General features: G+C 38.9%; 1 protein-coding gene across 1 annotated transcript in view; it reads left to right on the forward strand.

The window, feature by feature from the left end:
• Window positions 1-10,578, forward strand: part of MARCHF11 (membrane associated ring-CH-type finger 11) — a 29,726-nt gene extending 19,148 nt beyond the window's left edge. Inside the window, exons 3-4 of the mRNA XM_066330718.1 lie at window positions 2,699-2,891; window positions 9,870-10,578. Of these exons, the coding sequence (XP_066186815.1) occupies window positions 2,699-2,891; window positions 9,870-10,192 (516 nt within the window). The 3' untranslated portion in view covers window positions 10,193-10,578. The remainder of the gene's footprint in view (window positions 1-2,698; window positions 2,892-9,869) is intronic.
• The last annotated feature ends 14,291 nt before the right edge of the window (window positions 10,579-24,869 follow it).

A 24,869-nucleotide genomic window follows, 5' to 3' on the forward strand; every position in this document is an offset into this window, starting at 1 on the left:
GATTTTTAAAGGCAGGAGAGTTAGGAACCACACCCTCTGGAATGGCTGTGCTTTTTCTCAGTACTCAGTAACTAGTAATTTGATAGTGTGCTAATATACTGAATATTTGGAATTACTGACTTTATTGAGGTTGAGAGATTCAATTGCTTGCCTTCTTGACAGATCAGGAGAAGAGCAAAATAACAAGAATACATTCTTTAGAAGAGTCTAGGAAGAGTTGAGGATCATATCTATGTTTCTTAGAACTTTTTAAGGTCAAGTTTTTCTAGAAATAAAGAATTGGGAAAACCCAACAAAAAGCCCTCATGAAATGGGTGGTAGGAATGGTTGACACTGAGGAAGAGACACTGGGATTCAGGCAACACAAGAATAGGGGATAAGCTTTGTACTAGACTGCATGCTATATTATTTATCCCAAATGTTTGGATTGCTTTTCCTTTTGTTCATTGCTGTCTTTGACGATTAACTATGAGCAATCTTAGTTAAAAAAATGTAAGTAAGTAAGAATGTGAGTTTAGGAACTTCTGCATTGCTGAAATTCCAGTGTGACAGATCTGCTGTTAATTTCATTTATATAAGACTTTTCAATTTATTGTGAGCTTCTGTGAATTTGACAGTGTAATATTTTGTGACAGTTAAAGCTTTACTTCATGTAAATGGACTTTGATTTCAGGCATTCCAAAGAAATTTAATACAGGTCTGTCTCACACTGATAAGGAACAAAGATAGACATACATAACCAACAGCATTTTTGACAGTTTCTGCCAAGTCACACTATGTAGCTTCAGCTGAGAAATGAAAAATAATTTTGTTTAAACATTACCCTATGGAGTCTAAAGAGTGTTGAATGAATTTCAGTCCTGAACTTCCAATTCTGTGAACTGAGTCATGAAGGGCTCACACCGTTCTGTCATGCATCATTTGTTAATGACTTTCTTTGACCTTTATAAAAAGACTTGACAAAAGAAATGAGTATCCATTGTTGTTTTACCATAAAAAGGTAATATTTAGTATGAATAGTCCCCATTCCAAACCCTCAAGTTCCATGAAAAAGCTAGTATGCATTTAATCAGTTCATTATAAATGGATAGTATTTCAAGGTGGACAATTTACAAATTGTTATACATCTATCTTTTTGTACTGTTATATTCAGAAGGTTGCAAGGAGAGAAGGAATGCAGCACTAATTGTGCTGCACAATTTATATTAGGCTACAGTAGAAAAGTTAATGGGAAAGCTGAAAGAGAAGAAAGGGACAGAGGACCTATTGCTCACCTAGGCTCTTCACAGTGCTACTTAATGGGAAAAAAGTGTAAGTGAAACAAAAGAGGATCAGAATGATCATAAGAAAAAGTGGTTTTGAAGAAAAACTTTTTTCAACCTGAGTACAGTCAAGAAATGGAGCTGGTTGCACAGAGAGGCTGAACAGCCTTCATACTTGGGAGTTTTCAAGGTGTTACAGAATAAACCCCTGAGCAACTTGGTCTGATCTCATCCTTGATCATGTTTTGAGCAGAAGGTTGAACCAAAGGGGTCCCACAGCCCCTTGCAACCTGAATTATTATTTTATTATTACAGTATTATTTATTATTACAGATTATACAGTACTGGGTACCCAACAGCTGTAAAAAAGAGAAGGCTTTAGAAAAGTAATCGGTAAAAGGAGAAATTATTGCCAGATGGGAAAAGAGGCAAGAAAACCCTTATTGCAGTAGCTTTCTCTACTTGATCCCTATTGCAACTATAGAAGGAGGCAGGTACTTCCAAAATTTGGAACGGGAAAGATGGCTGTCTACAAAGTCTTTACACCAGCCCTGGAAGAAGTGATGGGGCTGGAGTGGGGAGTCTACCAAAGTAATTTAGATAATTATGTCCAAGAAAAGCAGTATATGCTAAGAGTAATCTAGAATAATTAATTCCTTATGCTGTGTTTTGTTTTTGTGACTCTTGTAACAGAATTGTATTTCTCTTATCTTGACAGAAGTCAGTAGACACACTCATATTTAGATCTTGTCACACCATAAAACCAGAGTCATCTCACATATGGAAGACATAGTCTTCCCTGAAGACATGGACACAATTGGGGTGCACTGAAAATAATTGTTTGTGCTATCTATATTCAGGGCTTCTCCTGAGTTTTTGTGTTGCTTCCACACTAGGTTGCAGGAGTATTTTTGTGCTGTTAACACTGGTTTATGCAGAGAAAGACAACTCCCTTGGTATGTCTGGAACTTCTTTGACGAGAAGCCTGAAAGTGGAAAATGGCTTCACACTTCAGGAAGGAGGGATGGAAAGGAAACCTGTCACACTAACATAACACATATTTGAAAAAGTCTTCTTCCTTTTTTATTCTGTTCATTGCCCTCCAAAGATGAAAGACTGAGTTCCATTCATAAGACTTAGTATTTTTTTGCCTACATATTCAAAACAGAAGTAGAATGATTAACTCTTCAGAAGTTCACAGCTAGATCGTATTGATAATGACACTGAAGGAAATGGGGAAGCAACTACTAGCTTCACTTTAACAGTGAAATAGGTAAAAAGATATATAAAATATCAGTATCAAGAATATTAGTAAATTCCTATGAAGATATGTGTAAATATTAAAATAATTTCTGATTTCAGGAGAAAAGGTGGAGTTGAATGTGCAACCATGGACAATAACATTTTTATCTTATACAACTTTGTTTCTCTTTTAGTGGCAAAGCATTACTATAACACTGGTTGAGAAAGTGCAGATGGTTGCTGTAATCCTAGGATCTCTGTTCTTAGTAGCAAGTGTGACTTGGCTTCTATGGTCAGCCTTCAGCCCTTATGCAGTATGGCAAAGAAAGGACATCCTTTTTCAAATCTGCTATGGAATGTATGGTTTTATGGATCTAGTATGCATAGGTAAGCTCAAAATCTTTAAACAGCACAGACTGTGGTTTAAGACTGTGACTATTACTATTTTTCTAATTGGTCACTCTAATTGATCACTCCAGTTCTTTGCAGATTCATTCTCAGCTGATACCTTTGGGAAGTGCTGCTTTTTACAGTGTTGCAAGTATCGAAGGGAGAAAAGAATCAAAGAAGCTTTACTCTCAGATTCATCAGGGTATTCCCAAAATATTAGTGGTGAGAGCAGGATGAGTTTAAATTTCTTGATAAAACAATTAGCAAAGTTCAGAGAGTTTAACAGATGAGAATATAAAAGACATTGCAAAAATAATTAGTAAAATTACACACTGACAGTTTGAATTAGATTGTACGATCATGAAGCATGTAAGAAGCCCTTGAAGATGTCATCAAACTGCACACCCAAAATTAGGTTGCACAGATTTATATAGGTCACTGTGCTAGAAATGGAGAAGAGAGAAGGCAGGCATGAGTTCTTTGCACATCATAAACAATTATGAAACACTCACACAGAGCTAACTATAGTAACTTGCTTTACTATTAAAAAGTCTCAAGTCATTTAGCTGAAATCTTGTAAAAGAAAATACATCATATTGCAACACTGTATGGACCACTTTTAAAATTTCTGAAAATACACTGGAATATTTAAATAGAAATCCCTTTAGTATTTGGTAAAACAACCTGAAGTGATTGTTAAAATATTTATGATTATTTGGAGAGAAAATTTATATTAAACAGTACATAATTATATAACTTAGATAATTAAATTTACATAATTAGTAATAATGATTTAAATTAAACCACATTCAAAGAATTTTAATTGCAAGAAAATTCAGAAGTCAAATGCCATCTGATGTTTGCATTGACATTTCTGAGACAGAAATGTTAACTGAATCTTATATACAAGAATTAGGACAGTGCTGAATTCTGCTTTGTAAGGAATAAAGAAACAGAATGATTCCTAATATCAAGAGTTCTGCTTCAACTGTAAAGCCACATCATCTTTTATTGAAACCATCCCATTACTGTAAAAGTATTTATATTTCAGCTACATCAGCAGTTTTGTTCATTTTGTCATTTTTTTAGAGAAGCCTGCTCTGGAATATTTTGTAACACAGGCTTTCTTCTGTTAACCCAAATGTCAGACAGAAAAGTGAGCACAATCTCATACTTTGGACAAGTGCTCATCTTTTAAATTAATAAGAGGACTCAGCTGCAGATCCTCTTGGATGCTGATTTCTGAATATCACCTCTTCCAGCTAAACGCCCAATATTGAGGGCTTTGCTTTTGTTTAAAAATACACTAAAGGAAGATAAAATGTGCTTCAGGCATTCCAAGCATTTTATTTATATGGTTTGTTTGGGGTTTTTTCCCCCCAGTAAAAAAAAACAAAAAACAAAAACCAAAAAACCACAACTTTTGTATACATCAGCTACCATTATAACCAAATAACCAGTTACTTCAGATTATTTTCAGTTTTTCCATTCGTTTTACCATTAAAGCATCTAAACCAGATTAAATTCAAAATCAGTCAAAACATGTATGGGTGATCAGAGATCAGAGATACTGTATTTATCCATAGAAGTACATATTTGTAAGGTGACCTTCCACAGATTAGTACATGCAGCTCTTTAGCTGCCTTTCAAGCCAGCTAGGCTCAAGCCACCACTGAAGTGGAAGCTGCTGAACAAATCTCACATGGAGCTTGTGGCTCAACTACACCCTGCAGGAGCAAAGCAAACACACAGATAAACTGACTTGTCTGTCATTTAATATATACATATTTTATAGAACTATCATAAATAATATATGAAAATCTAAATGTAAAAGTGACTAAAATATATTTGGACACTATTTTGTAGCTACAAAATTCACTGCAGGTATGACTTAGAAGTTTACTAGACTATCTAAAAATTCAGAAAGCTGTATAAAAGAGGTTTGGTAATTCAGGATTTTTGATAATTTAGATTCATTCAGACCCACTTATTTTGCATATAATTACAAGTAATTTGCATTCCTTTAGCTTGCAAGATCAGGACTTCTTGTAACTCTTAAAAGTATTCATTAACATAGTCAACCTTATTCAATTTCATTTTCTTCTTTCATGATAAAGTGAGGAGTTTAGATTGATAATTTTAATTTAAAATTTTCAAACAAAATTCTCTAATAGATAAATGTAATTATTACTTATAAATTATTTTTAAAACTCCAAACACTTTCCATTTGCTGAGGACTTCCCAAGGCATTAACTTACGATTTTACCATTATGTATAACTCTTATATAATAAAGCTTGTAACGCTTACAACCAGCTACAGCTCTCACTTAGGATCTCCTCTCCTTTCATTTGTGTTTAGTCATCCATGGCATTCTCTTAGTTTTGAACAGGATTCACAGGGAATGAATACCTCTACTGCCACTGTAATCTCTCTTTATTTCAATGAAAAATTTATGCAGACATGCAGGTTTTCCTGTGCACCACGTATTTAAGATAATGCTTGAGATACTGGTGATATGACCAAGATTTATTCCATCTGTCTTCAGTTATGCCTCCCTACACCTTTGCAGAAACAATGCAAATACCTTTGGTTGTTTGTGAAGTGTAGATATCTTCACACAAAAAGTCTGAAGCACTTTTTGAAATGTTTTGCTATAGTTTTTAAAAGCAGTTTACCTAAAGGCGCTGATGTGTTTTTATGACATCTTTGAAAATGTGCACATAACAATTAGTTTACTCAATGATTGACTTATATATCATATGTAGCACGGCATTCACTTTCTTCAGTGAATTACACCTAATTTGTATTTTACTTCTTTGTTTTTACTTTTCAACGAAAGAAAAATCCCAAATATTACAGGTCACCAGAATAATATGTTCTGTTCATTCTAATGTACATGTTTTATTGGCATCCACTGTTCTCTTTCTTCTAGTCTGAATTTTTCCAGAATTCTTCCTGACAAATAGGATCATTTTTACTTATCAGTGTTGTTTTTAACCCTGCAAGTCATTACCTTGTACTTTTCTGCATCCAAGCTGAGAGTAAAGCTGTTCTCTTTGAAATTTGCTATTGGTAGAAGTTTTCCTAAAGCAAACCTTGAACACTCTGATCAAGCAGAACTACAGCCTGTGAAACTCAGAGCTATTCTAGTGACAGTGCTAGGATCAGACCATCCACGTAGGGATTACCAAAGGGAGTGAGTTCATGAAAGGAATGAATTATATAAATCCCTTACCTACTCACTGAAGGACAGTATATCAAGCCTTTGCCAATTCTACTTTCTAAACCCAGCAATTAGTTTCCATAACAGATAAGCTGTAGCATTTTATATATTTTTCAGTGGAAAATATTTTAAACTGCTGGTCATAAATGATTCTAACATGAACAAAACCTCTGACAAATAGTAACAGCTGACTTACAATCCCAGAACAAAGTGCTGCTCTCCTTTTCCAGCAGTGAAAAGTAGTTGTTACATTGCACTTAGACATATGACTGGTGCCAGTAGTACTGCAGCAAGGGAGTAAGAGATGAGAGCCAGAGCAAGGTGTGAATTTCCCTCTGCAAGCCTCTTTCTTCCCTGCTAAGGAACTTGACACCTTGCAACAGTCCTGTAACTCCTTGGTTGTAAAAACGAACAGGCTGTAGTTATTTACAGTGAACACATCTAGCTGCACCTTATATGTCTTTACTTGGAAAATCTTTTTTTCTCTAGATCTAATTCTCAATAATTCATAAAGAATTATATTACTATTTTTAGCGTGGCTACATTTCACTTTAATGCTGGAAACAGTTGATTGCTTTATATATATATATATATGTGGGCCCTGGAATAGTTTTAAGACATGACATTTTGTCCAGAGGTAAAGTCTGTTTCTGAAAATGATCTTTTATTCCTGGATAAAATCTTGTGATGTTTCTATGAGGACCATTCCTAAATTATTATATATAAAATTACTGTGATAAATAAGATAAAGTTGTAACTTAATACCACCAAATATGAATGCTATAAGACAAGTTGACTGCTTGTAAAGACATTAAGTAGTAAAAAATTCAAATATCTTGTGAGTCCTGGTAAGAAAAACTTTGAATACAGTGAAAGAATAGAACTTGGCAAAACATAAGAAAAGAAAATAAGATTCTTCATAATCCTATTGGCTGGATCCCACTGCAATCCCTCCATCTTAGAGATAATACCTAAGAGTAAAGTCTTCTTAGGACCATATGACATTTAGATTGGTCCATCATCCAAAAACTCTCTTCCTTGTAAATATTAATTGGACAGAACACCTGAACAGCCAACAGTAGTGAATTGTAATACTTCATGAGATCATCTGAGTCAAACAAATATTTTTTCCCCTACAAGTATTTGGAATAAATCCATATTCTTTGTTCGTTTGGGATTTGTTCTTGTTTTCTCTTTCATAGCTACATTCATTGCTGTGGAACCCTTAAGAAAAAGGCAATTATTTGTCATTTTCTTACAGCTCCACTTCAGTGACTAACTACTTGTATTTTGAGCATCGGAACTCCTCTGGACCTGAAAAATCTATAGCATTTAAAACTTACCTGGAGTTCTTCTTGTTTGTGGTCTTGGAACTTCTTGTTGGTGGCAAGAAGTTCCTCACCCCTCCCCCAGTTCTTTTGCCTCTTCTACGTAGGTATTTTTCAATCTATACCTCTATGAAGAAGGGAGCTAAAACTTTTTATGAGAGGAATTATGAAAGTGCTCCTTTTCTCCTTCAACACTGCCAAATCTGACAACTTTATGCCAAGGCTTGCAATATTTGATCCTTTGCTTTTTAGCTCTTTTAAAGTATATGAGACTGACAGCTTCCACTATAAAGAAAATTTCTCATCCTTGCCAATGTTTAAAAACATAATTTCAATATATCCTGAAAGCTCTAAGACAGTAAAAGAGAGCTCCCTGAAAGAAGTCGTCCTACAACTTCTTCTGTTGTAATTTTGGAAAGATATTTTGACTGTTTAAATGTACTTCATGTACCTCAGTGGTCCTTTCTCAAATACTTCCTTCTCTGTTCTGAAATATGTTGTTCAGGTTCTAGTGGAGTGCAGACATGTATCTTTACTTTGGAATAAATAGGTTCTTTTAACTTTGCTTCATCACAGGCTTGAGAGAAATTGGACGAAATAATGCTGTGTTCCAGGAACAGGTTGAGGAATATTATTCTCATCTCCTTTATAAACTTAATAGGAAATCCAAAAGAACAAGAAAGGGTGAATCTTTGTCACAGCTGTAAAACCATGGCTAGTTTGGTTTGTAGATTCTGTATGGAATCAAATGCATTTATTCTTTTTTATGTAAACAATGCAGTCTTGAAGGTACATTTATGTATTGACTAAATCATTATTATTATGCTAAATTTTAAAGAGGTTACTTTATCTATATCTGAGAAGGTAAAGGTAAAACTTGCAATCAAGAAAAAATCCACTAAAACAGCTTTGCTGTTAAAAAATACATTTAGAATATTTACTATTTAATTAAGTTTGGTTTGTGCTACTTTTGCTGTATTGGATGCTTCAATGAATTCTAGGCAACTTGAAAGCTTTAGAGATGCTTCATTCACTATCATGGCCTTCAGAAAGAAGTCTTTATGTTTATCTTTCAGTGTTATAATCTTTAAAAATGTGCTAGAGTAGGGGTTGCTATCTGCCAATCATTGCACTTGAATGTGAGGTTTGCTGTTCATGTAAATATTTTTATCACCCTTTCTGCTTGTGTCATCTTTCTGTGAGCTTCTCCTTTCTGATATCAGTTAATCGTGCTAAAGGACCTCAGACACTTAAATCACAATTTTCTTGTGTAGAAACAGGTGATTTACAATCTCTTGGGCTCAAGGATACCACAGATCATATTACAAATGTGGCTATGTATTGGAAAATTTTAGGCAAGAAGCACACTGGACAAAAGATGTTTTTGACTAGACAGGTTGCTGTCTTCCCAAAGCAGGGAGCCAGAGAAAACAGGTGGTGTTGCTCAGAACTGTGTAAGAGTCCTCAACCAGGCTCACTGAGGAAAAAAATAGTTAGAGGACAGAAGCCTTGTGTGTCTTCCCAGCAGATCCATATTTGAAATACTCACATAGAAAGATTATAAATACATACATACATACAAAATGTTAGGAGCTGAGCTTTCTTCAAATAAGTTGCTTGAACCCATACAATAGGCATAAATATTAGCTACATGGAAATTCTTAAACAGATTGGTCTCTTGGGGACTACAGAAATTCTTGACGGACCTTTTAAAAGATTTCTGGGTCTCAAGAAAAAGATAATTTGCAACTTTTTTTCTATTGAGTACTGAAGAGAAAGAAGAGTCTATCATCCTTACCATGCTCACTGTTGTTAATAATAACATTTAATTTCTTCTTGTTCTAAAGAAGGCAAGACAGGAAAGTCATTATACTTACAGCTGTTTCATAAATCTTCTGTGCTCTTAAGTTGAACTGGGAATATGGAAGCAGTTAAATTTGTCTGTATCTGTACTGAATTCTACAAAACACTCTTAAACAAATTTAGGACTATTCTGTTCATAACAGAAGGTCTAACCTACTGAAAGGTCTACTTAAACCAGTAAAAATCTCAGTAAATAAATAGTACTTACCATAAACAAGGGCAGCACTAGCATAAACAGTCAATATCCAAATCTGCCAGTTTTGCATTGGTTTACTTAAATCTGAATAATTTAGTTAGGCATGCTCAGATTATTCCAGTATTGGTTATGCTGAGCTTTCATTCAGAATAACTTTGTTTCCTCTGCATGTTCCTGACTCCCAAACAAATGAATAACTGGTTAAATTGTATATGTACAATTTGTTTGAATTCTTAATGTTATGAGTAATTTAATTGCATCTGGAAGTTGCCAGAGTCATTAAAATGTGTTAAATCTCTATTTGCTCTCAAAATGGTATCCACTAGCGTTTTTTATAAATCTTTTTTTTCCCTCTTACTTTCAGGACTGATAGTCCATGAAGGTGCATCTGTTTATCGAGTCTTTAAGCGCTGGAGGGCTGTGAACTTACACTGGGATGTGTTAAATTATGATAAAGCCACGGACATAGAAGAGAGCAATCGAGGAGAATCCTCAGCAGGGAGGACATTGTGGCTGCCACTGACTGCATTTAGAAACAGAAGTTTAGTTCATCCAACACAGTTAACCTCACCGAGATTGCAGTGTGGCTATGTGTTGTTACACCTGTTCAACCGCATGAGACCTCAGGAGGATTCATCAGAGGATAACTGCTCTGGGGAAGTAGTGATGAGAGTGACCTCAGTGTAAAGATTGTGCTCACTGTGCTACACAGATAAGGATAACGTGCCCTGGTGTTACAGGACTTCAGAATGTAGTTAAGATGAATGGTGAAACCATTAACACTTGAAAAAATATATACACGTCTTTTTTTTAAATTTAATGTTTTTTATATGATCAGATAAAACACAAATACATTTTTCTGGGGGAAAAAATGTCTCTTGCTTTTTATATAGTCTGATTTATTGAATCTTTTCTCAATTTGTACCTGAGATGTATGTAACATAGCTTAACTCTTAGGTCTTTGAATGATGAGGAAACTCATTTTTAAGTAAAAAGATATATTTAAATGTATTTTCTTAAACTCTGGCTTTAATCCACTACTGTTATTTTTTTCCACTTTCATGAGGATTAAATGGGACAACATTCTTCCAAAAAGAATAAGAATGTTGACATAAGTCAAATACTCTTCATTTTCTGTCTTTATTTTGCTGTTGTTTGAAGCTTGATTCAGGTGTGTGAAAATAATTGAGGGATATATTGTCCTTTGCATTTAAGCAAGAAGTCCAGTGGATGTTCTACAAAACCTAAAGGAAGATGGGAAGTATTTTCTTTTAGCTCTCCCAGATGTCCATGCAAGTATGACACAGACAGGAGAAGAGGCTTGCACTGCCTCTTGAGTCTCTTAAGATCTGCAGAGTGCGACTGCTGTGCCTGTGCACAGAAGTGACATTACCTTCTGAGCAGTACTGCTGGAATTAGCAACGTGTGAATTTTTAGTACCATTCTAATTATAGGTCATTAACATCCCTTTTTTTAAACAAAATGTTAAAAAAGAAGAAGAAGAAATGTGCATTGCAACTTCTGGAGTAATAAATCCTGATAGAAACTGAAGTATAAATAATACCGAACCTTAATTTTGCCAGGGAACAAACCATGAATAGATAGATCAATGCTGTGAGGTTTACTTCTCTTGTTTCTTTTTCATGGCAAAAATTCTAATAGAATTTAATCAAACGGAAATAATTTTCAACTTAATAATATCTGTTGAAGATTGAGATAGAAAAGTAAGGCTGAAATTACTCTGAGAGCACTAGCTTACTCAAAACATTTTTGTAGAATTGTAGAATATGCTGATTTGGAATGGACCCATCAGGAGCATCAAGTCAAACTCCTGGCCCTACACAGAACACCCCAAGAGTCACTCTGTATGCCTGGGAGCATTGTCCAAACACTTCTTGAATTGTCAGGCTGGTGCTGTGACCACTTCCCTGGGGAGTTGTTCCAGTGCTCAGTTCACCTCTGGTGAAAAATCTTTTCCCCACACTCAGTCTAAACCTCCCTTGACTCAGCTTGGGCCATTTCCTTGAATCCTGTCCCTGGTCATGAGAGTGAAGCAGTACCCACCTGTCATGGTTTCATTCCAGCCAGCAGCCAAGCACCAGGCAGCCACTCACTCAGTCCCCCACCAGTGGGACATGGGAGAGAATCAGAAGGGTGAAAGCCAGAAAACCCATGGGTTGAGGTAAAGATAGTTTATAAGGGAAAGCAAAAGCCACACACACAAATTGAAATAGGGAATTCATTCACCACTTCTCATGGGCAGGAAGGTGTTCAGCCATCTCTATGAGAGATGGCTCATCATACATAGTGGTTAACTGGAAAAAAAAAAGTCATCACTCCAAACATCCCACCCTTTAATCCTTCTTCTCCCCACTTTATATACTGCACATGATGTCACATGGTTTGGAACATGTCTTTGGGCAGTTTGGGTCACCTGTCCCAGCTGTGTCTCCTCCCAGACTCCTAACAACCCTCACCCTCCTGACCAGCAGGGTGGTATAGGAAGCAGAAGAAGTCTTGGCTCTGTGTGAACCCTGCTCAGTCATAACGGAAACATCTCTCTCAACATCTATTATCAACCCTGTGCTCAGCACAAATCCAAAACACAGTCTGTACTGTGAAGACATTTAATTCTACACCAGCCAAACCCAGCACATTCCACCCCTTATTCCATAGCATTTTCATCATGCCAGGTGCCTCACTATTCAATACAGTTGCAGTAACCACCACCTTAACCAACACACTGCCCCTCTGCTTCCCCTCACGCCAATGTTGGAACAATGGTGAGGCCTCCCTTCAGTGTCTTCCCCAGGCTGAACAGACCAAATGAGCTCGGTTGCTCCTTGCGCAACTTCCCATCCAGACCATTCACCATCCTTGTGACCCTTCTTTAGGCCTCTCTTGGACACCCTCTAATAGTTTAAAGTCTTTATTGCATTGTGGCACCCAAAACTGCCCCCAGCACTGGAGGTGAGGCTGCCCCAGCTCAGAGCAGAGGGGACAATCCCCTCCCTTGCCCGGCTGGCCATGCTGGACCTGATGCCTCCTCAGGACGGGGTTGTCCTTCCTGGCTGCCAGGGCACTGCTGGCTCAGATTCAACTTGCCATCAACCAGGATCCCCAGGGCCCTTCCTGCAGCACTGATTTCCATCATCTCATTTCCCAGTCTATACACACATCCAAGGTTGCCTCATCTAAAGTGCAGAATCCAGCACTTGATCATGTTGAACTTCACGTGGTTGAGGATTGACCATCTGTCTAATTTTTTGAAGTCTCTCTGCAGGGTCTCCCTGCCACCAGGAGATCAACATCTCCTCCCAGTTTAGTGTAATCAGCAAACATATTTAGTGTTCTTTTGAGTTCTGTGTCCAAGCCGTGAATGAAGAGGGTCAAGAGAACTGGGTCAAGGATTGATGTTGGATTGAACTTGTGTGACTCTCAGATCTCCACCCAGATTCCCTATCACCCTTCTCAACAGAAGAGAGAGGGAAAATAAAATGAAAAATCTTGTGAGCTAAGACAAAGACAAGGGCATCACTAACCATCTACTGGCTCAAGCAAAAGAAGAGACAGCACAGGGAAAATTATGTTAATTTATTCCCAATTAAATTCAAGCTGGGTGTTGAGAAACAAAGATAAAACATAAACCACCTTCCATCCACCTACCCCTTCTCTTCCCATGCTCAGCTCCAATCCTTCACTCTCAACTCTTCTATCTTCTTCCCACTGGGCTGCAGGGGGATGAGGAATGGAGGTTGCAGTCAGTCAGTTCCTGTCTGCTGCTCCTTTTTCCTTCTCACACCTCTACTCCAGCCTTGGGCTTCTCCATGAGTTTCAGTCTTTCAGTATCAACCTGCTCCAGCTCTCTATGGACTCTCCATGGGCTACAGTTCCTTCAAGACATGTCTGCCAGGGGCTGCAGCATGGATGTCTGCTGCACCACAGTCTCTCCGGGGTTTACAGGGAAGTACCTGCTCCACTAGGACCTTTCCAGGGTCATAAGGCAATCTCTGCTTGGGACGGACTGTGTTTGGTATGGGGCAGTCCCAGCCTTTCCTCACAGAGGTCACCTCTTCAGTTCCCATCCTCACCCCTGGGGACCTGTACCCAGTACACAGATAAACATTTTTCTGTTATCCAGTGGCTGAAAATTTTTATTTTGTGCTGAGGAGTTCTGAGGCTGGAAAATTCCCTCTCATGAATCAACAGGATGGTGCTGAAATCAGTGCATGCCTTCCTTTTATAAGAGGTTTACGTGCCAAGACCAGACACATGAGGCCTCTGTAACTACACTTGGAAGGGAGATAGAAATAATTTAAGCATTGCTGCTTAAAAGCTTCTTGCATATTCATAAGCATTTATCCAGTGAACTCTACACAGGGCCCAGCATTCTGTGTTACAGTCTCACAAGCTCAAAGTTACATTTAATAAATCTACAGATGCCTTACTGCTCTCAAACCAAATCATGTGAAAAGCAGTGCATAAGCCATGAACAAAGAAACGCTATCTCAAAAACCCCAATTTATCTCCTGCGTGTCAAATTACTACAATTCGACAGGCAATCTCCTTGAGAAATGAAGGGAGTTGACTTCTAGGTTATCTTTAAACAATTTCCCAAAGGAGGAATTTTGGGAGAAATAAAAGATGAAACTATTACTTGGGAAACCTGCTCTATCACTGGGAAATACTTGTTCTTAATTACTACTTAAATGAAGGCTGCTTTCCCAGAAGGACCACAGCTTCACTTGGCCAAATTGAGATCACAGTTAGTATCTCAAAAAGCACTTGCAATACCAGAATAATAAAGTATGCTATGATCAATCTACTTTTGTTTCACACCTTTTAGGTACTTGTGATCTCTGGGATTTAAAGAATGTTTAAGAGGTCTTTTACAGGATCCTAAAAACAAAATTAGGAACTATATGAAAATATGTTATTGTAAAGAAATCTTTTTTATTCTCATCCAAATGAATAAGGTGAAAAACTATAGTGACCAGAAAAAAAATCAATGTAATTTAGATGTAATTTAAGAGAGGACAGGACTTCTGTGTACAAATATTTGAAAGATACCTAGGTCTAAAACACTTAACAACTTCTGAGTGAAAAAAAAAATGGTCCAACTAAGATAAATGAAAATCGCTTTTAAGAGAAATGTTTATGGCAAATATCACAAAAGCCTCTTCAATGGTAGAACTCAACATTAATTTGTATGGCACAATAATTTCGTATATGACTGATTTATGTATTTCCATATGTAGAAAACAACATCAGGAAATTATAAACAGAAACAGGATTAGTATAGGCAAGATGCAGTTGTTAAAAAATAATGGAATTGTGTTGTCCTGCAAAATATTTTCAGCAGTAAGAGTGCTAGTGCTGGATTGAACATTTTTTCATTGACCTTGTATTTGGATTTGTGCAGTACTTGCAATGCTGTAATCACCTACATGCCAGAAGATGGATTAAAATGAAAACAGGTGCATAGAGAGGATATTAGGATGAGAAAGGAGCAGGGACTCTATTCCAGTCACTACAGGGGGGGAGGAGGGGTGTGCAGAGAATTAGAAGATCCTGGCTTGTTGTGCTTAACAAAAGTCGAGAGTAAATGTTATTGTTCTCAGTTAATACTTTGCAGAATAAAATTTATTTTAGGCAAAGGACAAGCCTAAGACAGCAAAAGAACTCAAGGACACAAATAGATCAGAAATAAATTTAGCTAGAAGTTCAAGGTAGTTTTAAAATATTCATGAATCACAGACAACAATTCAAGCTGGAAGGACCCATGGGAGGACATCTAATCCAAGTGGCAGAGTCAGCTCTGAGGTCAGACCAGGTTGCTCAGGGCTTTAAGCCATCATGTCTTAAAACTCTTCAAGGATGGAAATTGCACAGCCTCTATCAGCAACCAGCTCTCGCTTTTGACTGTTCCCAGAGTAGTATTTCCTTCTATCCCATATTTTCTCCTGTTACAGCTTACACCCACTGTCTCTCATTCTCCCACAAAACCCCACTGGGAAGATGGTGGCTCTGCCTTCTTGACAATCCCCGCTGGGTCCTGGCTGACTGCTGTTGGGCCACCCCAGAAGCCATCTATCCCTTCTCAAGGCTGAAAAGATTCCTGATTCCTCAGCCTCCCCAAACAGGGCAAGTGCTTCCGCTGAATTTGTTCAGTTGCTTCATGTCTTTCATGTACTGGGCTGCTCAGGGCTCTGCAAAGCATTAGAAGATGAAAGAACTTGGTGGTGAAGACAAAGGCTGTCTTCAGCCTTTGTTTGGATTTTATTTATTAAAATTAGAAAAGACGTTTTGGTCCTTTACACATCCAGGAATTTCTCAGGTGGCTACTAACATTCCCCCTAGATTTAAGAAGAGATATTTATAATGCACTGTAGAGTGCAACCACAGTCTCTGTTAAAGGTGATGCATACATTAAAGGCAGTCACATGGCAAACAAATAAAAAGAAACACTAGGAAGCAGGCCTCTGAGAAGCATAACACCTTTCAAAGATCACCTGCAGATAACAGGAAAAAGCCAATCATTAGCATAATTTCCTCCTGCTGTGGCCAGTCAGCTATCCTGCAGGCTTGTAGAAACCCATTAACATCCTCCTGCTTAATGAGTTCTCTCCTGGCAGACCAAAGCTCTCCCTTCCCCTGGAGCCTCCTCATGTACAAATTCTAGCTGAATTTGACCCTGACATGTCACAATTTGCTCCCTTTAGAAGCAGTGGGCTCGAGGGCCTGTCCTCTGAACAACAGAAGACCTCTCAGCTGACCAGAAATTTATAAAAGCCTCATGAAATGGCATTTTCAGCAGGAAGCAGCTGGCTGGAGCCAACTGCAGAACTTGTTTTAACACCTGACCAAGTAAACTGTACTGAACTAGATCCTTTCTTGCAAGCCCATCTGAATGGCAGAATTTGGGATCAGTCATGGGCAGAGACCAGAAATGGCACCAAGGTCACCAGAAGAGGAAGAGTTAAGGTCAGTGAAAGGGGCTTGGACCATGATGGCATGGTGACCCAAAAGGCTTTCTTCAGTGTCCACTGCTCCTTCCTAGCCCAAAATCTCACTGTCTTACACATGAAGCTGGAAAAGCAACAGCCAAACTTCTGAAAGCAAAAATTACATTGAATAATTTATCCAAAGGTCCTGTGTTTTAGGCCTGATCAGCACTAGTTCTTGAGGAAAGAATACTTCTTCCCTGTTATGACCTGCCACCAGAAGGCATGAGTAACTCAAGTTCTTGTTAATAGATCCCTTGGGGCAGATTAGTGTGACATGACACTGAGTGCTCAGTGTTTATAAATAAATAAGTAAATATATATATGTTTATTTTAGAACAATTTGGTTGCAATGGAAAGAAGGTATGTAGCCCTTTTGGTTGTTATTATCTATAGTAATATAGCATATAAAAGTCCAGACACCACACAGGAACCCCAGTAAGAAAGGCAGTTTCACCATCAGGCACCTACTCCTCTGTGTAGGTGCACAGACACACTTGGATTTGTTTTTCTAATGCAACTGGTCAAAACAAATAGTAGCTTGATCTGGTCCAGGGACAGAAATCCAATGTCACCTGCATTTCTCCTGTCCAGAAGCGTCCCTGAATAAAACTCTTTCATGTCTCTAATAAAGAAGGCAATTAAATCCAGAAAAGGCACAGATAATTTTAGTATAATATGTTTTGTGCACTATGCCCCTGATCTACTGGACAAGGACATCTATCATCCAGGCACATTCTGGCTCCCTCTGCATTCACCTTCTCATCAGCACACTTTGTTCATCTTGTCGCAGGCATGGAGAAATGTAGGAGGAAAGTTACTTGTGACCAGATTCTTGGAGAGAGAAACTGTCCTCTGGCCAGTCCCACTGTCTTGTGCTGCCCTCCAGCCTCAGTAGCAGCAGTGAGGAGCTGTGATGGCTGCAGTGCTGTGTCCTTTCACTGCTGCACTCCCTGAACTCAAAACCAGCCCTCCCTCAGGAGAGGGACTGCATGCAAAGCCCAGTCCTCCAGCTGTTGCTGGATCTGACCGAGCCACTGATACCAGCCAGAGCCAGGCATGCTCTGCAAGGAAGGATGTACTGAGCTCCCTGGCAGTGGACAGACTGCTTTCTTACCCCAATAGTGACTTCAAGCCTAAGGATGCCCAGACATTCCCTCACTCTCTCCATGAACAGGCCAGCAAGGTAATAGTGTGAATCAACTGGTTGAAGAAATCACAGCTAAAGGCCAAAGGCTCTTGAGTCGAGTTGGTAAGTGGCCAAGGTGGCACAGAGAAAACAAAACTATTGATAGAAAGGACAGAAGCAAACAGGAACTTAGGCTTTCACCCTGCCTCTAGTGAGGACTTTTCACCCACTTTGCTCCTCTGTGCCTGGATTCCCCTCACCCTTTATGTAGTTAGATGAGACATTAGATTCTTAGATATTTTTATTTTCATATACAGCATCCTCTTTCTGCATACACAGCACATCACCAGGGGCCTCTGCTCCTCAGCAGGACCTTTTAAGGCCTACCAAAAGGAACATAATGTAATGTGATATGGCAGCATCCTCACTCAAAACTGTCAGGATAATACTAAACTTGCACTAAATATGAATCCAGAATTTATTTTGTGCTGGCTTGAATACGACTGATTTGATAAATAAAGATAGAGTATAGAAAAATATACGCAGATTCAGTAATACAGATTTTCAGTAATACAGATTCACAGTTTTGAGGGAAACATTAGAACATTCATTCATCTATAGAAGCTGTGGTTCTAATTTAACTGCCATCATTTTGATTGAGAGGGAACTTAAAAAGAAATTATAAAGTCAGTCATTGAGATTTTGGGGATTGATTTAGTAAGGAGAAAACCCCAAATATTTTTATAGAGCCCTTCCTTATAAAAGTAAGGCGTATTTCTGAAGAAATGATCATCTAGGTCTTACAAAGAAACTGTAGACCCTGTTGAATTTTAGCTTTGGCTAGCTTGGGCCTCTCTGCTTACATGAAGTCTTTTTCAAACTGAGCTGCCATTTGCTCTTTCTGATTTTTGGTTTTTTTCCTTTTGTCCTGTTCAATTCAAATTCTCAAGTGGTTTCACAATGACGGAACAGTTCTACTCAGCCAAAGTGGAAGACAGCCAAAACAGCCAGATGAAGAGATTTTCAGATGAGCTGGGGGAAATGCATTATGCTGAAGGTACATCATTATTTTCAGTAGCATTGAAAGTGGAACAGGCAGTAGGTGATTATTAGTCATAGAAAGATTAGCACTTTGGCTCCTCTGTGCAACCTTTCTTCCTCTGCTTTGGTTTCTCTGAAGCCACACTTGCTCTGGGCTATCAGTCTTGGACTAATGTTGTACCTACTGTCTCAGCATCAGCAGTGATGGAGGTTTCCTCTGCAAAGTTAAAGCCAGAGATGCTCCTGTTATACAGAAGCAATCAATAGTGCTATTTAACCCAGAACACTGAGGATGCTGCAGCACACACAGCAAAAGTATGCCATGATTACATTTTTTTTTCCACTCATATTAAAAAAGAAAAAAAAAAAAAAAAAAGACTAGCTGGGGCTGGAAGGGACCTTAAAGATCATCCAGTTCCAATCCCACTGCCATGGACAGGGACACATTTCACTAGGTTGCTCAGAGCCTCATCCAACCTGGCCTTGAACACTCCTGGGGATGGGGTATCCACGTTTTTTCTGGGAAATCCATGGACACTTACAGTCTAATCTTTCCTTGGTTTCATCTGCAAGTTATATGAGTCAGTCTTGATAGTATCTGGAAAAAGAAATACAGAAACTCACTCCTAGGACCCTGAACTCAGAGCCAAACCTTGATTATAAGAAAAGAAGAACAAGAGCATGTTATGAAAAATTCCCATGTGCAGATCCACCAGCTGGCTTTTTTTTTTTTTTTTTTTTTAAGGAAACTAAAAAATTGAGAGCCTTAAATGGTGGCATGTGACAAAAAGGGAAAAAGTGAATTTCAGTAGCGACAGCCAGGGCACAACTCTGGCTTATTTAATCCAGATAAGGCTCCTGTGAGGATTACTTATAAAAAAACATGTAAGAGTCAGAGAGAGCATCAGTTGACCTTGCTGCAATGAACTTGGACCTTAACAACATTTACCAAGCAACAATTGCAAAAAATCCAACCACCCATATATGACCTACTTTGGGACAGTGAAATACTTGTGCTACATCTGCTATGCAATGATTTTTAGGTTGTTTGAACTCACATTAAATCTCTAGAATTCAACATTATTAGACATAGATTTTAATTGGTGTTCTGGTACTGAAAGTCTATTCTTTTTTCATGCACAGTGGTCAGAGTCTGATTCATCCTGATGGAGCTCACATTTCACTAGAGGAAGAGACAAACTAGCAGGCAGCAATGGATGACAGTGTGATAAGAGATGCGCTGTGTCCTTCCTTCCCTGTCACCATGAACAGTTTCAAACAGACCTGTGAACTCCAGGTAGTGTAGAGAGGAGTTTTGCTACTGATGACAGGAGAATGGCAGGAGCACAAAGGAGCTCCATTCAGTAATGTTATTTCTGAATCAAAGCTCAAGCTTTGCAGTCTGCAAGCAGATCAAGTTACCTGATGACTAAGGGGTCCCTCATGAAATCTGCACGAGGTTCCCAGTGTACATGCCCACATTTGTTTATCCCTGAAATCTGAAAAAGAACCTAACATCAATAAACCACAATATCTTATACATGCCACAGCCATTTTGTCTAAAAAGAAGAATTCTATCATTATTGGCAGTGACAAAACCCATAGAAGCAGCACAGAGAAGCAGTACTGGGTGAGGTGGTCCATAAAGTAAAGCATATGTGTGCTAAGCTGCTGCATGATACAGGGGCTGGAACCTATTGTAGATTTAGACTTCCTCAAATCACAGCAGGATTGTCTCAGATAAGACATAGAATTAATTCTCATAATCAAGAAGAGAGGATAAGTTTTATTTTTTTTTCCCCAGGTGATGCTTCTGGATGACAACAGTGTCTGATCTCTCCATTATGAGAATGAAGCAATAAATAATGACGCAAAGACCTGTAAAACTGCAGCTCCCCTCTCCCCTATATTCCTAATTTCTGTTGCATTTCAGAAGTAGGCAAAGCGATATCTAATTTGTCCAATAGGTGTTTTCTCCTCTAGAGCTGGACATAAATGAATTTGGATTAATAAGAAAGCCTACTATCTAAAGTGCATGCAGTTTGTTCTTAAAAAAAATAGATATATATTGAATTTTGCTGTTGTGCAATGCCCTCTTCACATTAGGTTAATTAAGCTGGTACTGTTAGTTGCACAGGGATGAGATGTTTTGTGCCCTGAATAAGCAGGGCTGGAGGACCTGGGCCTTATATCTTCTTGGGATGATCAGTTAGAGATGAAAAATCACAAAGGCAGTGAGTGTTTGTCTGCTGTGACTGAGCTTAGTTTGACAGCTGGCCAGCCTAATGCTAAATGTGCTAATCACGATAAAGGCAGGGTAATTAATCAGAGCACAGCAAGGACATGCTCATTAACAGTGCTGAAAGCAAGCAGAGGAAACCTTCCCACGTTACAATACATACTCCTCTTCCCTAGAGAGCTTTCGGGATACCTATTATGGAAATGTTTACTTCGGTCATGCCGAGAGGGAAATGGTGCAGTGACACTGCTGATGGTGATGAGGTCTTACAAGGGAAGCCAGCAGTTATCCTACACAGGGACATCAGCAAAAGGATTTCCTACCTTCCCTGTGATGGGTCTCATAAGAAAACAAAGCAGAAAAGAATACACAGTATAATTCAGAAACTGGCCTGCTTCTAACAAGGGAAGACCTTCTCCTATTACAGTCAGAATAAATTGCATATGGTTAAAAATTAGAAGAAAATTTTTGGTCAGATGCAATAATCCATGGAGTAAAAAGGATTACTGTTAAGGCACAAGAGATTACTGCTAATACTTCAGGTAAAAAGCTCCCACTTTTTTATATCAACCATGGCTGCTTACCAGGTTTTAATTTTTATTTTTGGTAGAAATACATTATCTACTATAAGGAATAAAAATCCTTTGTTGAAACAAAGGCCTGGAAATTCTCTCTTCGGTATCCATCTCTTGAGTAAGTCACCAAATGTGCTCAGAGGAATATCTGGGTGGAAACTCAAGATGTGCTGCAGCCCTTCACACAGCCCCCAGAGCAAACCCTGGGTTGGTCCCTCGGTGTACATGTGGAACCCTGTCCCAAGAACTGGATGGGAAGGAGGAGCAGCACAGCTTTCTGGAACAGGGGCAGGGAGTCTGCCTGAGTGTTGAGGGCTGGCTCTACTCAGCTGGCACAGCACTGGTTAAGAGAGGATGTGGTTTGAAAGCTGGACACTCTGTGTATAAACAGATGTGCCAGCTCTGGATTTAACTGCCTTTGGACTCCAACCTGACAGGTTTGTTGTTTTTCTGACAAAAAAAGTCTGAGACAGAGCAAACTGCAGGACTGCTTCCTGTTTCACCCAGAGTCAGTGGACCTTGGGCTCCTACTAAACCATTTGCCAAGCTATAGGAGGATTTCCATGTGAAGAGATCACTGGATTCCTAGCCTCTAAGGCCCAAAGGAATAATTTTCACAAGACAGGTGGGTATCCTGTAAATCTTGGACTGCAAAATGCAGAACAAGTGTGGGGACCTTGAACAAAATGTTCTCTCTTTTATCAATGAGGAACTGAGCTTGGATCTTCTGCAGGAAAAGACAAATCCCATTAGGACCATACAACAATAATGGTAATAGATGGGACTCCTCATTAGCTGATGAGAGGAATAAAAGATAACAGCTATGGAATGGAAGTCACTGTCCCCAGAAATAAACCAACATTGTTTTCATAATGGCAGAAGATACTCCAGCTACCAGCAAGCTACATTTCTCCTTTTCTGAACAGAGGGTTTGCACTTAGCCATATGTTAACTCAGAGGATGACAGCTCACAGAAAAATTGCATGAGGTAGTTAAAAAACAGTAACAGGGAAGTGCCTGCTGGATTGTTATGAAGAATTGCTGTGAGAAAATGTTCATCCTGCTAGGCATTTCCAGGAGGATCAACGTTCAGCTGCTCTCCCATTGTAAAACTACCTAGGAATGCCAGCTGCCACCTTTGCTAAGTGGTGTTGGAACAGATTCAGCCATGGCAGGGCTCATGTACAGAAATGATGTTCCTTCTCACAGGTACAACACCAAAAGCTTGTGCTTTGCATATATGGCAACAGCAAACTTTAAAAAAAAACCCAGAAAAGAAGACTGGGGATGCAGATGGAAAGGAAGAACAAGAACAGAAGCATTCTTAGTTTGCTCTCACACATGAAATGCTCAGATAACCTGCATAAGTACCGGTTCCAGGCAAGCCCTAAAGATGTAGTTACTTTTAACATCACAGAAAAGAAAATCCTTACCCCACCAGCACCACTGCTGCAGTCAGGCTTGCTCTGCTCACTACTGGAACATGCACTCAACGCTAGTTTTCCCAGTGGGATTTGTAGGCAAATAGTTTTAGCCCAATTAGTGATTCACAGTGCATTTGGAGGAGAACCCTGGGGCTTTCCTCTTTGTTCCAGAAGGTAAGATCCCCTGGGCAGGGATGGATGCGGGTCCTTTCCCGCAGATGGAGCCCTTGCCCCAGCCAGCAGTCTCAGCTCCTTGGCTAAGTCTGGCCCGGGGAATTCCGGGCTGCAGCACAGGCGGGTTTCAGCTGCTCCTTCTCTCGGTTTTATCAGACTGGGATTTTATTTTCACTCCGGGACATTTGCATTAAATTAGCTGGTTTTATTAGCCAGTTCCAGGAGAAGCCAAGATGGTGGGGAACTGTAGAGAGGGCCATTCAGTACTAGCCTAATAGGGGATCAGGATCACAGGGGGAATTGAAAGAAGTATGAAGGCAGAGTTGTCAAGTAATTGTTGTTAGTGGTGCGCTTTTTTTTTTTTTTTTTTTTTTTTTTTTTTTTTTTTTTTTTTTTTTTTTTTTTTCCCCCCAGAAAAAAGCCTCCATTCTGCAGGAGCTTGTAAAATCTGACAGTAGTTTGATCCCTTTTCCTATTGTTGCCTACTGAAAATCAGCCCCTAATCATGCTGCAAGACTCATTTATGGATAACTTGGTACTTGCCCAGGTGAGAGGAGTGGGGTGTGTATGACATTCATGCAAGAGGGAAAACTGAGCGGTTGAGTCCAGCCAGCCGTGATTCCTGGAAAAAGCAAACACAAACCTGCTAATGAATTTTTCCCTAAAATACCCCAGAATTCAAATTTTGTTTTATCCTCAATTAGGAAAAAACAAATTTTAAAAGTGCTCACAGAGTAGAGCTATACATCCAAATGAATCACACTAAACCCAGTAAAATGATCCATGCTGATGAACTCCAAATGTTTTATTTGGAAGCTGGTATATTTTCATTGAATTGTTTTTAAGTGGTTTTTGTTCAAAGAGTGAATGAACACATTTTTTGGGGGGAAGTTGGTCAGGCTGGTCAGGAGACGGGTCAGATTTGGAAGGAAGGGAACATAACACAAATTTTATCCAAGCCCAAATGAAAACTTCAGCATTTAAAAAAAGTTTTAAAATAATTTCAAAAATATTTTGGTTCTGTGTCAGTGAAACCGATCTAATTTCACAATTCATGAAGAATTAAAAAGTTTCATCTGAAAAAAAAGATTTTTTCAAGAACAAACCCAGAAATATTTTTGATCCCAAAACACCACATTTCTTGGCTGCCAGTGCTGCAGAAAACTAGATTATAGTACTGAGACAGATGTTATCAATAATAGTAGGCCAAGAAGTAACTACGTCTCAGTACAAGATTATCCTCAGTATTCTGATTCTCGTCAGACTATGAAAGAGCACAAGAACCTTCCAGGGAAATCCAGAGCAGTGACATTAGGTAATGTCACTACTCAGAGAAAATGATGAGGTTAAATGCATGTACTGAATGCGCTGCTTTCCCACTGGGTGAGCAATGAAATATGAGCCTCCACAAGTCTAAAACTTTGTATGATGCTTCAAAAAAGTTTAATTATTTATGTTACAGAACCACAAACTTCCTCAATTTGGAACTCAGCCTCCCAGGTTCTCACCTATACCTCGTCTTGAGTGCATCTGACAAAACCCACGTACTCCCTTCCTTGAAAAGCCAAAGAATTCCAGTGAACCACTGTACGCCCTCTGCAGCAGAGGAAAGTTGTTCAGACTGCAAGGATCTGCTCAAGGACCACTGTCTCCAGACAGCAGGTCTTTAGAAGAAAGTCTTGCCTTCAGAGGAACTGCTTTCCTCAGCAAGACACAGGCAGCAGAATGTCCTCAGAGCAATTTTGCAAGATAGAAGAACCATGAAGAGTCTAACCATC

This window comes from Sylvia atricapilla, chromosome 1, assembly GCF_009819655.1.
Source record: "Sylvia atricapilla isolate bSylAtr1 chromosome 1, bSylAtr1.pri, whole genome shotgun sequence".
Taxonomy (NCBI): domain Eukaryota; kingdom Metazoa; phylum Chordata; class Aves; order Passeriformes; family Sylviidae; genus Sylvia; species Sylvia atricapilla.